The sequence below is a fragment of the Nelumbo nucifera genome, chromosome 6 (assembly GCF_055504915.1).
Source record: "Nelumbo nucifera cultivar China Antique chromosome 6, China Antique-T2T, whole genome shotgun sequence".
NCBI classification, from domain to species: Eukaryota; Viridiplantae; Streptophyta; class Magnoliopsida; order Proteales; family Nelumbonaceae; genus Nelumbo; species Nelumbo nucifera.
Window position 1 is genome coordinate 29792423 of NC_142654.1, and position 19907 is coordinate 29812329.

The window sequence follows — 19907 nt, forward strand, 5'->3', positions numbered from 1 at the left end:
ATTAATAATTTTCTAAATATTAATTATAAAATTTAAAAATAATTATTAACTATTTTTTGTGAATAATTAAAATATAGCATAAAATATTGCTATTCTTAGTAATTAATATTACTATTAATTACTAGCAGGGACCCTGCGATGCACAAGTTTTGTTAAAAGAATTTGAGGCAAAATGAGCTAGGGGTGTACCTTAGGTTGGGTAAGCCTAACTTGAGCCCAACTCAATTCAACCCAAGCTTTTGCACAAGTTGGGCTTGAGTTTTTGAACTTCAAGCTGGGTTTAGGCCAAAAAATTTAAGGCTAACTTAAACTCAAGTTGGGTTAGGTTGATGCCTTGGGTAGTTTAAGCTCGACCCAACCCAATTTGAGCCTATGCCAACATTTTATGATATACATATCTGCATATTATCAATATGTCTTATCTAGAAATTGGGCTATAAAGCTCAATACGCCCAAGCCCAAGTCCAACCCAAGATGTTAGGTTAAGCTTGGGTTGGGCCTAAGTTGGTAAACTCGGGCATGGGTTAGTAAATTATTAGTAATATTGTTATTCTATTTTTGTTATATATTAGTAAATTATTAGTAATTATTGAAAATTACCAGTAATTTTTCTCTTACCAACCTAGGCCTAGCCCGAGTTTTAACCCAACACCTTGAGCTGGGCTTAGGATTGAACGTGTTAAGCTTTATAGCCCAATTTGTAGATATGTATATCACAAAATGTTGGACAAGCTCAAATTGGTTGAATCGAGCTCGGGCTACCCAAGGCCTCAACCCATGCCCAACCTAAATTTAGGTTAGGCTTGAGTTTTTTGGCCTAAGCCCAACTTGAAGTTGAAAACTCAATCCCAACCTATGCAAAATAGTTGGTTGAGTTGGGTTAGGCTCAAGTTAGGCCTACTCAAGCTACACTCCTAACTCCTTTTGCCTGAAATTCTTTTAATAAAACTTGCGCATCACGTGGCTCGAGTTAGGCTTGCTCATGTGATGCACGGGATGGGAAACCCCTCCCTGTCCCTCACCCCCATAAGTCAAGACACTCCACTTCATCCCTGCCCAGACCCCAGTGGTAGGGCGAGTTTGGGGCGAGGCACCTATTCCCCGTCAGGGATGGGAAATCCCCAAATTTTTCCCACCCTGAGGCAACCACCTAAAAAAATCTAATTTATGGATATTATACAAATAGGATGATGGGAATTTGGGGATATTTTAGGAATTGGATTATGACAATTTGGGGGTATTTTATAGATGAAAGTATGGGATCCTAGGATTATAAGAATATGAGAAAAATTTAGAGATATTTTAAAAATCAATATTAAATCTACGGATATTTTACTAATTTATTGTTGGGTTTAGGGAATTATGTGCAAACCCCATCCCTAATTTGGGGCAAAAATATTTTCCTTGTCCCCACCCCGTCTTTGCCCCGTCCCCATTTAAGATTTGAGAAAACTTTCCCTATTTGAGGTGGGGCAGGGCAGGGCCTAATTCTAATAATTTTCTACAACTAATCAACTAACAGTAAATCTAATAACAATAAATTACAATATTTTATGATAATTTTCAAAAAATTATTGAAATTACTATTGATTAGTAGTAATGTATAGTAAATTAATTAATCACAATAACAATAAATTAATGTAAATTATTTACTTTTTAAGCCTAAATTACTATTAATCAAAGTAAATATAATTATAATAAATTAATGTAATTATGGTAAATTACATTATTTTTAATTAAATGTAAACCATTTGTTGTTAATTAATGTAAAAACCAATTATGATCAATGTCAACCAAGTGATCTAGATTGGTGTGGATAGACTTAATAATTTTCTCAAATTATTTAATAATTATTTATTGAAATAATAATAACAGATTGTTAATTAAGTAATTATGAAACAATTTCTGATAGATTACTTTCCTAAGTTAATTTTCCTAAATTTTTTAATAATTATTAGTTGAATAATAATGGATTATTATTTATATAGTTTTGGAGAATATATTTTTTAATTTTTAATTACTTATTTAAAAAATAATTATGGATTATTAGTTAAAGAGTTTCCCTAAATTATTTGATAATTGTTAACTATAAATATTGATTTTATAGAAATTAGTAAATTACACTAATTAATAATATCTTTTATCAATAAATTATTATTGTAAAAAAAATAATGAAAAAATATTAAATTACAAGGATTAATGTAAATTACACTAAATGTTGAAATTTTGAACATTTATTAATAACAAAAAATTATTAAATAATGGATTGTTTATTAATTTTTTGTAGATTATTAATTTATTTAATATTTGTTAAATAATGGATTATTTCTGAAATAATTATTTAACAATAATGTATATATATATATGGTCCTATTTTTATTTAAATAATGCAATTGTGATTTGGAAAACCAAATCTTAATAAATTATGGTCCTATTTTTATGGGAAAGTGGAGAAATTGAGGGAAATTAGAAATAGAGAAGTGAATGATAGAAGTTAGGTTGTTATAGAAAGTGAGAGTCCATTACCCCAACCCTGCATTCTCCTTGAGTCTCTCTCCTCTTCCCCTTCCCACCACTCATGTTTTGCCAATTCACCTTTTAGACTTCTTTACCCACCTTTCTCATTAAGCCATAAGGCAAGGCCAAGAACAGCAGGGTATTAATCATGGAATCACAATCATGAGGGTTCAGCCCAGGGTCAGAATTTTTAGGCTCAAAGTACATTTGTTGTGGGTACCAACTCGGAATTGATGCCAATTCACAGGCGGGCATTGGTGTATAAAACGGGGGTTTGTGATATTTTGAAATTTTATAGCTCTGCATAGAAATCAGAAATCTAGATTAGGTCTGTCCGTACTTCTTCTCCGTGTGATCAATCACAATTGCAAATCATGATTTTCTCTCTACCCAAAACAGGACTGTTAATTTCCAAGCCTATCCATAACTTCTATTAACCCATAGCTTTGCTTTCTCTTCCAATTGAAACACGATCTTTCTATCATCTCAGACGATACAACCAAGCATTTCTATCTTCTCCTCTAAGGCCAAAGGTATTTTCTTCAATCATCAAAATATCATTCTATCCATGTATATTCGTCTTTCTCATTCTAAGCATCGAAATAGGGACTCCGCCCCATTGTCTTAAACCATCGACTTCTCTCTTGAAGTTCAACCATCTTTGGATTTGAAGGTAGAGCAACGCTACAGCCTCGGCCCCATTGTATTTCAAGAGAATCCTATACTACAAGCAAGACAAAAGTTTTGATGAAAACAGGGATCTTTGTCTTTCTCCTTCTAATCATTAAAATAATGTTTCTAAACTGCTATCTCTTCCTCTTGTAGTCCAACCTCCACCCCATTGTGCCATGAAATCGAGAACTTCAGCATACCTTTTCCGATTAAAATCCTCCACTCCAGATGAATAATATGAACAAGGTTTAGTTGAATGCTTTAACTGTTCAGAAGGTCGTGGAACCAATGATAAGATTCTATATTAGTATTTAAATATATGTGGCCACTATCTTTTATAATGGGGTTCATGAATTTATTACTAGCATAAAACCTCATTATTGATTACAGCCCGCTGAACAGTTAAAGCTTTTCAGCTAATCCGAATTTGTTAACTACTCTACTCATACCTTTTCCAGCCTATATACCTATACTGCTATTGTGTTAACTACTCATTGCCACTTCACTTGGAAATCAAGCAACCCATGCATCACACTATGTTACTTGCGCTGCATCTACTAGGATCACCCATTTGAGCGATCACAATAGATATATAACGGGTAATAACGACGATTCAAATGTGTCGAATCTTTGCTCTGTCTCACTCAGATCCGGCCCATCATACTGTTAGTCCCAAACAAACTACTTAAACTATGTTTTTTATTTTCTGTACTGTGTTTTATTGTAAAAATTTGTTACCATACTCACAATAAACTATTTAATTAAATTTGCTTGATGTCAGAAATTGTTTAAATAATTTAAAATTTTCAATAATTTTTATTTACTTATTGAAAATAATTATTTTCAATTGTTTCAATAAAAATGTGTTTACCTTAATTGTAGTAAACCGTTTAATTATATTTGTTTGATTTCAGTAATTGTTTAAATAATTTAAGTTTTTCAATAAATTTTATTTATTTATTGGAAATATTTATTTTCAATAATTATTATGTTGGAACTAATTATGTTTTCCATTCACTAATATTTTTGTCTCAATAACTATTATGTTGGAACTAATTATTTATTAATAGAAAATATTGAATATATTCAGTTATTTAAATTGTTTAATATTTTCTATAATCAGTGAATATTTTAAGTATATAAAAATTTCACTTAAAATATTACTGAAACTTTGAAATTCAAATCACTGAAAATATTAACAATTATGAAATTTAAATTGCTTAATATTAATATACAGTTATTTAAATTGTTTAATACTTCTTGTAATTGGTGGATATTTTTTGTTTTTATTTAATAGTGAATATTATTTAATATTTTTATTTTTATTGAATATTTCAAAAATTACAAAAATTCTGAAAATGCACAAGTGTAATGTTGGACAAAATTAGAGAAAAAATTTTAACTTAATTCATTTCATTGTCTTAATGTCATTACCTTAATTAATTAACTTCATTATCTTAAATTAATTAATTAGTTATTAGTTAACTTTATGTCTCCTAATTTGTACATGGTTATTTAATCAGTTACAATTATTTAGTTAACTTACTTTTATTAATTAATTAAATTAATAAATTTAGTTAAATTAGAAAATGATTATATAATTAAAAATATTAATTAATAATATGAATTATATATAAAAAGTTAATACAAATTAATAATGTAATAAAATATATAGGTAAAATAATATTAATTAATAAAAATTATTTTCATAGATTTTTATTATTAAAGTTTTACTTAAAATAAAGGTAATACAAATTAAAAAATTTTTATTAATAAAATAAGCAAAAAAGTAAGAAAATTTTATTTTCAACAAATAAATCTTATATTTTGTTATTCATTTAAAAATAAAATTATACTACAAATTTGTTGACAAAATTAAAAATTAATAAAATTATTGGTTTTAACTTAATTATTATAAATTTAAAATCCCCTATTCCATTTTAAAATTAACAAATTTTAATACTAAATAAAAATTTAGTAAAAGTTAAATCAATTGAATAAAAATAAAAATTAATACAATTAGGAATGTCACAATGCTCCTTCTAGGGTGCAACATGGGTGGGTTAGGTCAGGTTAAGGGTCAACTCAAGCCCAATCCTAAATCTCAAACTTTGAGCTTAGGCTTGACCCAATTCAAGGTTAAGCCCGATTTCACTAATCCAAGCCCAACCTAAGATTAACCCAACATCTTGGGGTAGGCTTGGACCTAGGCATGTTTAGCTTTATAGCCCAATTTTTCTGGTAGAATAAAGTGATAATATATAAATATGTATATCATAAAATGTTGGGTGGGCTCAGATGGGACCATGTGGGCCTCAAGATACCCAAGGCCTCAACTCAAGCCCAACTTGAGTTTAGGTTATGCTTGAGCTTTTTGGCCCAAGCCCAACTTGAAGTTCGAAAAGCTCAAGTCGAACCTATGCAAAGGCATTAGTTGAACCAGATTAGGCTTGGGTTGGACCCACCCAAGTTGCACGCCCTAGCTCGTTTTGCCTCAAATTCTTTTAATGCTCGTGCATCGCACGGGTCCTCTCTCTCTCTCTCTCTTGATGTGTGTGTGTATATATATTCACTCCTTATTCCCTATCCCTGAACCCCATTGATGATCCCAATTAATTCTCTACCCCCATCCCCATCCTTGCCATAATAGTCTTCATACCCCACTTGTTTGGATTAAGGAGGCTGGATATCCAATAGGAAAATTGTTAGCTTGTCCCCCAAATCCATAACACCCTAAATCTTAGAACTACCAATGGGTTGGTTATTTAATTAGTTCAATAAGATAAACAAGTGATCAAACCCAATTATACTTGACATCTATAGTTATCCCTTATAATTACAATTTATAACATCTCCCCTTCCCCATTAAATTCCTCTTTTCCTCTTTAATCTCTCTTAATCTCTTTTGGATCTTTCTAATAAAGTAGAGATATAAACCAGATGGATTGGGTAAAATTAAGAGCAAGCAAAATATGAACCCTAGTTTGGATTTTAAACCCAAACTTATGTTAAAACTCAAATTTGCCCACCAGTACATGGGGTAGACTAATCTTCTTATTATATAAAAGTCTAAAGAAGTCATTGCTCATTTGAATGGGTTATCAAGTTTTCTTTCTTTATTTAATGTAGATTTGTTTCATAGATTGTTCTGGTTCAATAATCAAATGCACTGAAAAACACTTTATGTGAGCTTTTGATTATCTTCATCAATTCAATTTAATTTTTTTTTAACTTGATTATTGATTTTATGCTAAATACATTTTTTTTTTTAGCTTTATAGGACTACACAACCCATCCCCAAATCTTGGTAGCGGAATCTGATTCCAAGTTTCCCCTACAACTAACTAAATAAATTATCAATTAAGAAATCATCAATTATGTGGCAATTACAATTGATTTAGCTACTTTTCATAATGTTATAAAAAAAAATAAATTTGAAGCTTAATAACTAAAAAACAAAATAAATGAATTTTCTACTACTATTATATATATATATATACATATACATATATGAATAAAATGGTTTGATGAATCATTTTACCTATATATATATATATATATGACTAAAATGGTTTGATGAATCATTATTACTTCAATTTTACCTTTAAAAGTACACATAAGATATTGAAACCCACCATGAACGAGATATGCGGTGTTAGATCATCTTGGAAGTTGGAACCTATTTTGTTGGCAGGAGATTCGGCCGCCTCCTTACCTACTGAGCCAGTTGGCACCTCGCCACCTCCGAAACCGCGTGCCATCAACTGCTAAAGCTGTTGATGCTGGACGTCTGATTCCGCGGCTTCTCTTCCGATCAAGCATTCTCTCAAAATTTGATTGCTGAAGTGCCCCTAAATTTCCTGCTTCTTGTCTTTTCGCTCTCTCTCTCTCTCTGAGTTCTCTCCGATAATTCTGTCAAAGGGGAGATCAACGGGAAAGAAATATAATGCTGAATAGTTGCTTGTCTGCGGTTCTATTCTTCCTTTTGACAGGCTTGGCTGCTTCTTCGAGCTTCATTTCAGGTGATTTCATATGCATCTGTTATAGTTGATGAGTTTCATCTTCCATTTCTATCTGTTTCTTGATGTACGAGTTTGGTCTAATCTTTGCAGACAATGTCTTTGAATCTCATGGATCTATTGGTCGAAACCTCCTTCAGGCGAAAAAAGGTTTGTCTTTTCTTCTCAAAAGTTTTCGCCTTTTCTTTGTGTGATTGAAATACATTGCTATTTGCATTCGCTAGAATGAAATATTCAAAGTGGGTTTTAATTTCTTTCCTTAAATTGTTTTTCCCCACGGAAGCAGTGGTAGAACTGTAAAACCTACTTTTCTTTTCAGAATGCCAAATTGATTATAAATCGGTACAAGCGATAAAATGTGTGAATGATTTCTTCTTCTTCTTCTTCTTCTTCTTCTTCTTCTTCTTTCTTTTTCGGTTTTTAGGTGAGTGGGTTAAAAATCTGAGTTATCACAGAAGATTTGCATCAGTTTCTCCTATACAAGACTTTTTCAGAGTTTACGCTAAATAGAGAGATCAGGGATTCCCTAACCCCACATTGGGTCACTCATAATTTTTATTTGTCAGCTGAGTAAAAGCCATACAGCAAATACATTATCTTTTCAGGATTTTGTTACGTTCCTGGTGGGGGTACTGCTGCACTTGGTCTTGCCGGTGGATCCAATGCGATCTTCTTTATGCTTGTCCCTTACTTGGATGCACCACCACCGAGAAGATCTTCAATTCCTTCGAAACAAGTGTTTAGGGCCCCTTCTATAATTCTGCACCATTTGAAAGCTGCTGAGGTAACGGTCATGGAAGATTCCCTGGCCAAATACGGAAAAGATGCTGAAACCGTTAGCGGTGGATCAAATGCCAATCATTAGAGACGATCATTAGCAATGATTCCCTGCATCGCAAATGATTGTAATTCTGAGAAATGATCATTGTAACGGCCAGAGGCCTACCGATATAAGTATATCGATAATACAATAGAAAAGCAGTTCATCTGCAATATCATTGTTTCTTTTGGTGTTATTGTTGCCCACCCTCTTGAGCGGTGCTCCGGCGCCATAGCTCGGGGGCAAACACCTCTCCTCCCGGCAATGGGAAGAGGTACACAACATTTTGGTATCAGAGCTAGAAGCTGGTTGGGCTCCAAAAATGTCTGAGCTAGAGGAACGCCATGGAAAGAGGGCAAGAAGAGATTAAGGCAGAACAGGAAGAACTGAAAGCTCATCTGGCTGAAGTCGTGGATAGGCTCAGTCAGATGGCCTCGGCAGGAGGATCTCAGGAGACTAGCAGAAGGAGGAAAACGATGCATGGGAGTTCGTTGTAGGCATCGGAAGGCTCAGGGCAAGGATCCTTCCGGAAACCCGCACGACTGGACCTTCCCAGATTTGATGGCCAACATCTGGATGGGTTGTTGCTGTTGGTTCACCAGTATTTTGACCTCCATGGGGTCACAGAATAACAGTGGGTTGTAGTTGCAAGCATGGGTTTCTACGGGAAGGTGATGGAATGGTATAGATGGTCCAAGGATCTCTATCCAGAACCTACTTGGAAACAATTTGTTTCAGCCCTGGATGCTCGATTCAATGGTCCACAAGGATCGAATCATGTGGAGTGACTTTCCAAGTTGACTCAAAATCAATCGGTACTTGAATACCAAGACGAGTTTCAACATGTATCCAGTCGAGTGGGCGGGCTTACAAAGGAATACTTGGTGGGGTGTTTGATCTCTGGGCTCAAACCGGAGATTAGAATGGGAGTTGAAAATTTTGAGCCTATCATATTGGCTCGAGCATTCAAATTAGCCTTATTAGAAGAGGAGATGCTTATTAGAAGGTCTACTCATCAGGACCCAACTAGGCTCAAACAGGTCACTAGCCAACAGCTTCCAGTAAAAACCATACTTGAGATTAAAAGGCTAATACCGGCAGAAGCAAGAGAACGGCGGGCTAAGGGGTTATGCTACAACTGCGATGAAAAATACACCCCCCAGCACCACCGCAAGATCCCAAAACTTTTCTGGGTGGTGGCAGATGAAGAGAAGGACTCTGAAGAAGAAGAAGAAGAAGAAGAAGAAGAAGAACCTACCGAAGAGATGTCCCAAACAAACTGCGAAGAAGTGGCCCCAACTATTTCCCTGCATGCCTTGGAAGGAGGAGATTCCCCATAGACAATGCGGATCCAAGGGACACTGGAAGGCAAACCCTTAACAATCTTGATCGATACATGATCTACACATAATTTCCTAGACCCAGGCATTGCTGCAAAGAGTCGAGTATCTGTTGACTCTCAAATCGGGTTCAAGGTGATGGTTGCCAATGGGGAGAGGGTTCAATCAAATAGGAAATGCAGAAGAGTCAAGGTCAAATCACAAGGTAACACCATTATAGCCGATGTCTATCTTCTAAACCTACCTGGTTATGATGCTGTGCTTGGGATCCAGTGGCTCAAAACACTGGGACCTATTACCTTGGACTGTAACAATATGATTTTACAGTATAGAGAAGGGGATTACAACAGGATTTTAAAGGGCCTTAAACAGAGCAGCCCTCAACATGTGAAGGCAAGTAAATCTTTATGCAAACCAGGCCAGCTCTTCATTGTGAAGTTTAGCAGCTTAAGTAGTGAACCATCAAGTGTTGTTGATAATCATGAATTGACAGCCCTCTTGCATGAATTTGATGATGTTTTTAAAGAGCCTACTGGATTACCTCCACCATGCCCATGTGATCATGCTATTACCTTAGAAGATGGGACTTGTCCTGTATGCTTAAGGCCTTATAGATACCTGTACTCTCAGAAGAATGAGATAGAAAGGTTGGCTCGGGAGCTATTAACTAGTGGAGCTATTCGCCCAAGTAACAGCCCATACACATCCCCTGTGCTTTTAGTAAAGAAGTAAGGACGGAGGGTGGTGGCTCTGTGTTGATTACAGAGCTCTCAACAAGGCCACCATTAAGCACAAATTCCCTATACCTGTAGTTGAGGAACTGTTAGACGAATTACATGCGCTTGTGTGTTTCCTAAACCGGATTTGAGGTCAGGATACTACCAGATCCGGATTATGGAGGAAGATATTCCTAAGACAGCCTTTAGGACCCATGAGGGACAGCATGAATTCATGGTCATGCCGTTTGGGCTGACCAATGCACAAGCCACATTTCAGGCTTTGATGAATCAGCTCTTCAAGGACTATCTTAGGAAATTTGTGCTCATAATTTTCTGATGATATGTTAGTTTATAGAAGATCCATGACAGATCATCTGGAGCATCTGAGAATCAAATTGGGCATTCTAAGACAAATCAACTCTTTGCTAAGGTCAGTAAATGCCAATTTGCAGTCTCCACTGTGGAATATCTTGGCCACATCATTACCCCTGCAGGCATTAAGGTAGATCCTACTAAAATTCAATGCATGAGTGAATGGAGACAACACAAAACCTTGAAGGAGCTTCAAGGTTTCTTGGGACACACAGGATATTACTGTAAGTTTATCAAACGTTACGGCCACATGGCTAAACCACTCACAGAATTACTTAAGGGGAATTGGGGATGGAATGAAGCAGCTGAGCAGGCCTTCATACAACTGAAGAATTCAATGACTACTGCACCGGTGTTGGCACTACCTGACTTCAACAAACCATTCCAGATAGAGTGTGATGCAAGTGGTGTAGGTATTGGTGCTGTTCTGAGCTAGGAAGGACGACCCATTGCGTACCTTAGCAAAGCACTTCAAGGCAGGAACCTAGACCTCTCTGTTTATGACAAGGAGTTGTTAGCAGTTGTCTTGCAGTTCAGAAATGGAGGGCTTATCTTCTACGGTCCAAACTTTCTATTTTAACTGATCACCAACGTCTAAGCCATATCTTACAACAAAAGTTGACCACCCCCATGCAACACCACCTGTTGTCAAAGCTTATAGGTTATGATTATGACATCAAATACAGGCGAAGTAGAGAGAATACAGCAACTGATGCTTTGTCCAGGTGTTGTTCAGTGGACTACTATGCCATTTCTATGGTGATTCCTGAATGGCTTGAGGAAGTTAAGAAGGAAATAGCTGCTGATATTACCCTCCAGCAACTGATACAGTCATGTGAAGTAGGAAAAAATATGAAGTATGAGTCAAAAGGAGGCCTACTATGGAAGAAGGGAAAACTGGTTCTCAGCTCCCAATCACTATTCAGGCGTAAATTATTTGATGAGCTCCACTCATCTTCAACCGGGGGTCATTCTGGGTATCACAACACTGTGAGAAGAATTAAATCCTCTTGTTATTGGTGTGGGATGCACAGAGATATCAAGAAGTGGGTCAAGGAATGTGAAGTTTGTCAACAGTACAAATCAGAGAACATTACCCTTCCTGGGCCTCTACAACCACTACCCATCCCAGATCAAGTATGATCAGATGTATCAATGGATTTCATCGAAGGACTACCCCCCTTGAATCATCAAACCACCATTCTTGTAGTGGTTGACAGCAGTGTTTTAAAAGGCGTGGGAGGCGTAAGCCTGGAGGAGGCGCGCCTCCAGGCGAGGCACTCCCAAAACGCCCTGAGGCGTATGCCAAAGGCGCTGACACCTCTGAGGCGTACGCCTTCAGGTGCAAGAGGCATATGCCTCCTGTGCTTTTTTCATGAGGCGTGCTAGAGGCGTACTCCTCATGCGCCTCATGCACATCTGATATAAAAAGACAAAAAAAAGAAAAAAAAGAAAAAAATGAAAGGAAAAGAAAGGGAAGGGAAAGAAATAGAAAGAGAAGAGAAAATATTTTTATTAAAAATAAAGAAAAAAATGAGATTTTTATGCATCTTTATTCTTCTTAATATAAAAGATTTTTATTAAAAATAAAGAAAAAATGAGATCCCCCCTTCCTCTTCATCCTCCTCCTAACTCCCCTCCTCTCAAGGAGGCTTGTGTTCGGGAGGCTTATGCCTCTTGCGTTCTGAACTACGCCTCACCTCTTGCGTTCTGAACTATGCCTCATGCCTCTAGGTAGTGGAATGCCTCGCGTCACGCCTCCGCGTTTTAAAATATTGGTTGACAGGTTGTCAAAATATGCCCATTTCTTATCACTCTCACATCCTTATGTGGCTAAGCTCTACATGGATAGAGTTTTCAGATTACATGGCCTTCCGACTAGCACAGTAAGCGATCGGGGTGTGGTTTTCACCAGTACCTTTTGGCAGGAGCTTTTCAAATTACAGGATACCTAGTTCCGTCTGAGTTCTTCTTACCACCCACAGACAAATGGACAAACAGAGATTACAAACAGAGTCCTTGAGTCTTATTTGAGGTGCTTTGCAGGGTTCGAACCCAGTTCCTGGTCCCGATGGCTTGCTCTAGCTGAGTGGTGGTACAACACCAACTATCAATCTTCAGCCAAAACTACTCCCTTTGAGATAGTCTATGGATGCCCATCTCCATCGCTGATTACATACATTCCAGGAACCACAAGAGTGCAGGCTATCAAAGAAGAACTAAGAAACAAAGATCAGATGCTGCTCCAACTCAAACAACACCTGAAGGAAGCTCAGGACCGTATGAAGAAGTTAGCGGATGCCAAGAGATCTGAGCGCAACTTTGATATAGGAGATTGGGTCTATCTAAAACTGCAACCATACAGATAGAGCACAATTGCAGCTCGAAGGAACCAGAAATTAGCTGCCAAGTACTATGGGCCATTCAAAGTCATAGCGAAAATAGGTCTAGTTGTATGTAAACTTGACCTCCCTTCTGGTTGCAGACTCCATCCGAGGTTCTCTTATGGCTTCTTTCAGCTTTTTGTGTGCAGACAACCCCACGATTCTCCAACGCCAAATCTTTACATGATCCTTTTTTTTTTCTGATCTCAACTTTGTTCTCTTCTCTGTAGTTGTATTCTCTCTCTCTCTCTATCCCCTATAGATTTTTACTGTATTTATTAATTTATATATATATTTTAAAATTTTATGTTATTTTTCTTTAATTTTTAGCTTTTTTGCATTCTCTGTATTTTCTATAATTTCTATATTCTTTTCTATTTTTTTTTGCATTTTATGTTTTTTTTTATAATTTTTGCATTTTTCTATGCTTTAATTGAAAAATTAATGGGTTGGGTAGGTTGGGTTGGGTCAGGGTTGGTTTGGCCATTTGGGTTCAACCCAACCCATTTATTTTTCTCTAAATGGATCATTAATGGGTTGACAGGTTGAATGGGTTTGGATTGAAGCTCGACCCAAACCTAACCCGCTCAAACCCACCCAATTGCCACCCCTAAAGAGAACTAGTAAGTTTATTTACAGACAAGAGACTAAAAGGATATTTAGGTACATAGAAGACAGAGTTTGATGTGGGGCCAGAATTAAGCTGTACATTACCAATACCAGAGATAAAAGAGGTAGTGCCATCCAAGGTTCAAAATATCGATACGCCCAAGATGCCGGTATGGGCGTACCGGGCAAACCGATATAGCTTTTGGTACTTTTTTTTTTGCAACTGAGTCAGGGGAGCCGGTTTAGGCCTCCTCCACACCCTGAACCTGTCAGACCCCGATACACCCACTATAGGGGCGTATCGGAGGGGTCCTGGAATGATACGTATCGGCCGATATGGACCGATACGTGTCAATACTTTGAACCTTGGTGCCATCCACTAGGGTAACATTCAATGAAGTGGAGGAAGGAGATAGTGACATAAATGCGTCTAAAGATCCAGTCATGTGATCTGAAGCTCCAAAATCTATTACTAGGGTGCAGACGTAGAACTGGATGCAAGGCAAGGTGTACCTGATTTGACAAGGGTGGTTGTAGCACTGGAAGAAGAAGACTGATGAAGCCTCTCATACACCTCACGTGTGATAGACACTAACTCCTTCCCAGCTCTTGAAGTAGGCACCTTATCAGCACAAATACCATTACCAACATCATTTCCTACTATAGCATAGTTAGCCTAGGTAGATGGTGGTCCATATAGGTCATAACAGAAATCAACCGTGTGGCCTTCACGACCACAATAAGTACACTCATGAACCTGCCCACGTCCACTACCACTTCTGCCACCCTTGAATCCTCCTCTACCACCACCATGGCCACCTCTAACTCCATGCCTAGCACCCCTCATAGCACCTCCACCATGCCTCTTCCAGCACTACCTCTTCTAGCAAGCACCAAGGTAGATCTTTTCGAGATAGGAGTGTTCCCATTTAGTGGATTGGAATCTCTCCTAATGTAGGAGGAGAACACCTCAGAGAGGGATGGAAGGTCATTACTACCTAGAATCTGAGCCTGTACTGGTTCAAACTCAGTTTTCAACCCAGATAAGAAATGGGTAACATCTGTTGTACCTAGACCAGTTCATGGGTCGGGTAGCCCGACAGCCCGACCCATTATTTTTTGGGATTGGACAAAACTTCAGGCCCACGGTCTCGGGCTCGGCCTTTAAATACCGGGCCCAGTCATTTTTTGGGCTGGGCTCGGGCTTTCTCAAATAAGCCCGGCCCGGGCCCGAGTCCGAGTCTAGCCCGATACTATTACATATAATAAAAAAGCATTTATGTTATATATAATAAATATATAATAAATATTTGTTTCTTAAATTTTTAATAAACATTAATTTACTATTAGGAAATACAAATTTGTTTATTAATTTATTAAATTATTGCTAAATTAAGGGCCGGGCTTTTGTTAATTTATTTACTATTAGGAAATAAACATTAATTTACTTTTATTAATTTATAAAAGTACACTGAAAATAAGACATTTTGTGTATAGGTCGGGCTTTGGGCTTTATATAAGGGCCGGGCTCGGGCCTGCACATTTTCTGTTCATAAAGAGGCAAAGCCCGGCCCATGAACAGGTCTAGTTGTACCTTCAAGTCAGTAGATAAGAACTGATATACATTCAGTTCATTCCTTAGGCTTTTCAAGGCTGCATAATATACTCTTCTGCGGTTTTATCACCTTGTTGGAGGGTAAAATATTCTTGATATAATTGATAGATTCTCATCACATTGTCCTGTCCAGAGTATAACTGTTTTGCATGATCTCAAATGTCTTTAGCAGTGTCGAGGAACATAAGGTTAATATTTATGTGATTCTCCATACTATTCCATAATGATGTCATAATCTGGGCATTTTCTTGTACCCACTCATTGAACCCTTCAGGCCCACTCCTAGGCTGGTCCTCCTTGATATACTTCAATTTTTCTCTCCCAATTGATGAAACTTCCACCAACTTCGCCCATGGTACATAATTGGTAATTAAGCTTGACTGTTGTCAATTGGGAATTAAAAAAATCTTGCTGTAACACTACAGCAGATTTAAGACTACCATTGGATGAAGCCATCGGGCCAAAGAGACCAAAAAGGGAAAAAAAGAGAACACTGCTCACTGCTCCGGTTGCTTGGTTAATATGCTAGTGCTAACAACTACTCAAGAAGGCTCCTTGTAAAAAAAAAAAAAAAAAACGAAGCAAAGCTGTAATTCTACTATACTCAATTTTCAGCACTGAAAAACCAACAAAAAAAAAACATACTACCTACCTGAATCACTAGGACAACCTCATAGCCACACAATCAGGCTGCTGCTACACCTGCCACATCACACCACTTGATCACCACAACTGATAGAGAACTGGGATGACTAGTTTGAACATCGAAACACACCCTTCTTCAGGTTGCCAATTAGAGGGAGTCTAGGAAACCACCCAAAAACTGTCAATGACTGAAACCTGAGGCATGAATGCTTCCTACACTCAAAAGAGTCTTCCTCTGAAGTAGAGAGGAAGTGCTCTCAATGGAAATGTTTCTTGTGATGCCAAAAGCAGTCCAGGTCGATTACAAGTGCTCTGATACCATGTAATCTTCTATAGACAGCAATTAAAGAAGAGGAAAAATAAAGATAAAGTGAAGAAGAAGGATCCAGTATTGGGCATGCTTGTTCGCCACCACTTGTATCTTTTTTTTTAAATTTAATGAAATTCTTCTTTGTGGTTGCTGATAAAAAAGAAGGATCCAGTTAAGAGAAGAAGAGAAGAAGAGAAGGGTTTTCCAGTCAGAGAGTTCAAACTAGACTCCCCTATTAACTGTCAACCCTTATACCTTATTTCATAACTTAAAGTGAAATTACAAGATTGCCCTTACTTAAGTTATAGCAAGAAAAAAGAGTAAACAGCCTAGTAAAAACAGGAAGACAATTATACTCCTGCTAACTAGACTTTATTACTTTAATATGTAGTAATGATGAAAGATATGCTATTGTATGATACATTTATTCTTAAAGCATAAAAACATTGACAAAATCACATTATTAAGCAAAAAGCTACTAAAATTGCACGGATATTAAGTCTAGATACACCAAGGGGAAAAAAGGATAGAAGGTGGAATTGCACGGATATAAAGTTTTTCATTTTTTGTTCTTTTCCAATGATATGTCACTAGGCAGGGTGGAATTGCAGAACAGGGTTAACTTGTACCCTACTATGAGAGTAACAGTGCAGTATCAGTATTATTTAGGTTCTGTTTGTAGTGCAAATCCAAGCCTGGTACAAAATGGTGCCAATTTATATCCATATTCTGGGGTAAATTTTGCACTTTCCCATGTTTTTGCACCTATTGATGGTGTATATTTTGTACCCCCTTCCTTTTCACCTTTATTATCTCCCATATAAAGTCAGAACATATAATTTCACTTCCAGTTTTACTCCTCTGAAACAAACAAATTACAATCTGAAACAAAAGTGGACCAAAGTTTGCACCCCCATGCATATGCACTGCAAACAAACAAAGCCATAATTCTGTCATGGGAAATGATGATGGGACGTAGGTGAACAAAGAAGAGTTTGTTTCTAATTTCTTAGCTGTAATATGTTTTAGTACGTATGCTGCTTGTCAAAATGCGGTGAAGATTCTATGGAGGATTTTCTTTTCTAGTAGGAAATTTGCTCCTTGAGGAACTTTCTAGATGATTGACTAGAGTCTCAAGTCATAGAGGGGGTGGGGGAGGGGGGGATCATAAATAGACCTTGTCTCAACAACAGAGTGATTCCACCAAAGGCAATTGTTTTGGACTATCTCGATCAGGTGCACCAATTAGATAAGGATATGGAACGTTTGAAAATTTGAAATATGATATCAAGTTATTGTATGAAATTTCATTTTAAAAAACATTAATGGTTCTTTTGCAGGGCATCTAAATTTATATAGTCATCAATAGACTAGTTTGTATGTATGATGAACGGTCAAACATTTTGCAGAAAGAGTAGCCCGGATCAATTTGTGAATAATGATGCCTGAAATTTAGATAAACTGATAATATGAAGCAGAGTATCTATCTAAAACATTGTTTGGATGTCCCTGATAGCATTAGTTTTGAAATAATTGTCATTATTCCAGCTAGTACAGGATAATGCAATAATGTTTTCCTCCTGTTGATCTGAAGGTTGCTCTGTGAACTTTGAGTTCCAGAACTATACGATAATCACAAGCCAATGCAAAGGGCCCCAGTACCCCCCCAATATCTGTTGTGCAGCTTTAAAAGAATTTGCTTGCCAATTCTCTGAGGAGTTGAATGACCTCACTAACGATTGTGCATCAACCATGTTCAGCTACATAAACCTTAATGGGAAATATCCCCCTGGCCTGTTTGCCAATGAGTGCCGGGAAGGGAAGTTAGGACTGGAATGCAATGCAACAGCACCGGTGGGATCTCTTAATGATACCAGTGGAGGACAGATTGATCAAATTTTATTGCCTTTTCCGCTGTTTGTAAGTTCACTTGTCGTACTGTTCCAAACAATGTTATAAAGCCCAGAGGTTGTATGCCTTCAGATGGGGGGTGGGGGTGTGTGTGTGTCCTCTCCAACAGCTTTTGAAGAACCATGATTTTTCTGCAGCCAGCCATGTTGTACTTTCTGTATCAAATTCATCGTATTAGACCTCCTGCCCTCAAATTTTTAGTTTTTCTGTGTATTACTGGTTCCATACATGACAGATACATGCAAAGTTGGTCCTTGACCAAACCCATCATGGGCATTAGAGCCAGGAAGATTCTTGCCCCAGCAATAAACTCATGCCGGTGATCTTGAATGGTCCGTTTGGTTGCCAAGAATGGATGGGATGAGAAATGAATTTTTTTTTTCTCAATTTTACATCCTGGGTTTGGTTGCTGAGACCAAATGTGTGAGAAAATTCATTTTCCAGTGTTTGATTGCTGGGAAAATTGAACAAGATACATACTTGGTTCCATTCTATTTTGGTAATGAATTTATATCCCATTTGGTTGTTTATAGCTAATATAAATTGTTTATAAGAGAAGATATATTTGATCAGTAAATGGATCATTTTTCATAAATAATATCAATCTTGAAGTCACATGGGGAAAAGGCTTGGTTTTTAAAAGAAAAGTAGCTAAACTCCAGTGATTCAACTACTAGGTAAGTGGATTAAATTGTGTAGTTATTTACTGCACTTGTCTTTCAGCTTTGGGCTTGCATCTAAGGGGGTCTTGGTCAACAAATGGGGTTTGGGGTTTCAACTTCAAAGAAATCACCTTATGCATGGTTAAAAACACCCAAAATAGGAAGGAATATCAGGCAAATAGACGAGAATAGAGGAGGAAATCTTACGAACTTTTGTTTTTTGCCCCAACTGCAGAAAGAATCATAAAATCTTTAAGATCTACATGATGGAAGTGTAGATCTCTAAAGAAAAAATGTCCATGGATGCCAGAATCCATGGCTTCTAGCCGGCGAGTGGCAATGTCTTATCGGAGGCTTAGACTAAGTGAACGAAAATGACAGTTCAGCCCAGGGTTAGAATTCTTAGGCCAGCTCAAAATTGATGCTAATTCACAGGTGGGCATTGATATATAGAGTGGGGGTATTTCTGTAGTAGAATTCAGAAATCTGCAATGGGTCTGTCAGGAAAGAACAAAAAAAAAGGTGAAGATTGGCCACCTGGAATGTGCAGAGGTTGGGGGTGTTGCGAGGAAGACACAAAATACAATTTGCCAATCGATAGCCGAAGAAGTTGTCATACATGTAGGGATCAGGCAACAGACTGGTTAATCAATTTAGGTCACTGTCTCACCGGGGAGAATTCAATTTCATATCAGATTTTCTATGGAACCTTGTGTAATTTGGGTAAGTGTTACCCCCAAATCACATGGTCGGAAGGAAATGAGGCAACAGTTTGGTGAGCTAATTTAGGTCATCGGGGAGGATTTCAATTTCCTATCAGATTCTCCAGGAAACCTTGTGTAATCTGGACAAGTGTTAAACCCCAGGTTTTAGCCCCTTTTCCATCTCTTGAGCACAAAAAAGGGAAAATTCCTGGACAGTATGTTGAACTTTGGGGGTTGTGTCAAATCAGTCTTCAAACAATAAAATGTCTTTCTGCAGCATCTTGAACTTTCAAATTGTGTTTAATAGGTCCTTACAGTTAGTTGACTGTTAGTATGTTAGTTGACTGTTAGTCAATACCATCACATGACATTAGGTGTGCATTAAATAATTGGGTAAATTACAAAGACCCCTATACTATGGGGTCTGTGACAAAGACCCCTTGTACTTTGTTTTGCGACAAAAGACCCCTCCTGTACAATGACCGTGAGACAAAGGCCCCCTTCCGTTAGCTTTCTGTTGAAATATGCCATTGTAATATTTTTTAACCCTCATATTACCCTTGTAATAAGGACAATTGGGAGAAAACACTGTTCATCTTCCCCGACCT

At 37.2% G+C, this 19907-nt stretch overlaps 1 protein-coding gene across 2 annotated transcripts; it reads left to right on the top strand.

Moving 5' to 3' along the window:
- Positions 1-6772: 6772 nt before the first annotated feature.
- On the top strand, positions 6773-18127 carry LOC104598475 (GPI-anchored protein LLG1-like). 2 transcript variants are annotated; one of them, XM_010260551.3, is made up of 3 exons: positions 6773-7211; positions 7302-7358; positions 17617-18127. In XM_010260551.3, exons 1-3 carry the CDS (start codon positions 7136-7138, stop codon positions 17979-17981), a joined length of 498 nt encoding a protein of 165 aa, XP_010258853.1. In that variant the 5' UTR covers positions 6773-7135; the 3' UTR covers positions 17982-18127. The 2 variants fall into 2 exon arrangements, with proteins under 2 accessions (XP_010258853.1, XP_088746855.1); XM_088890729.1 differs by lacking the exon at positions 17617-18127 and adding an exon at positions 7814-9254.
- Positions 18128-19907: the final 1780 nt, after the last annotated feature.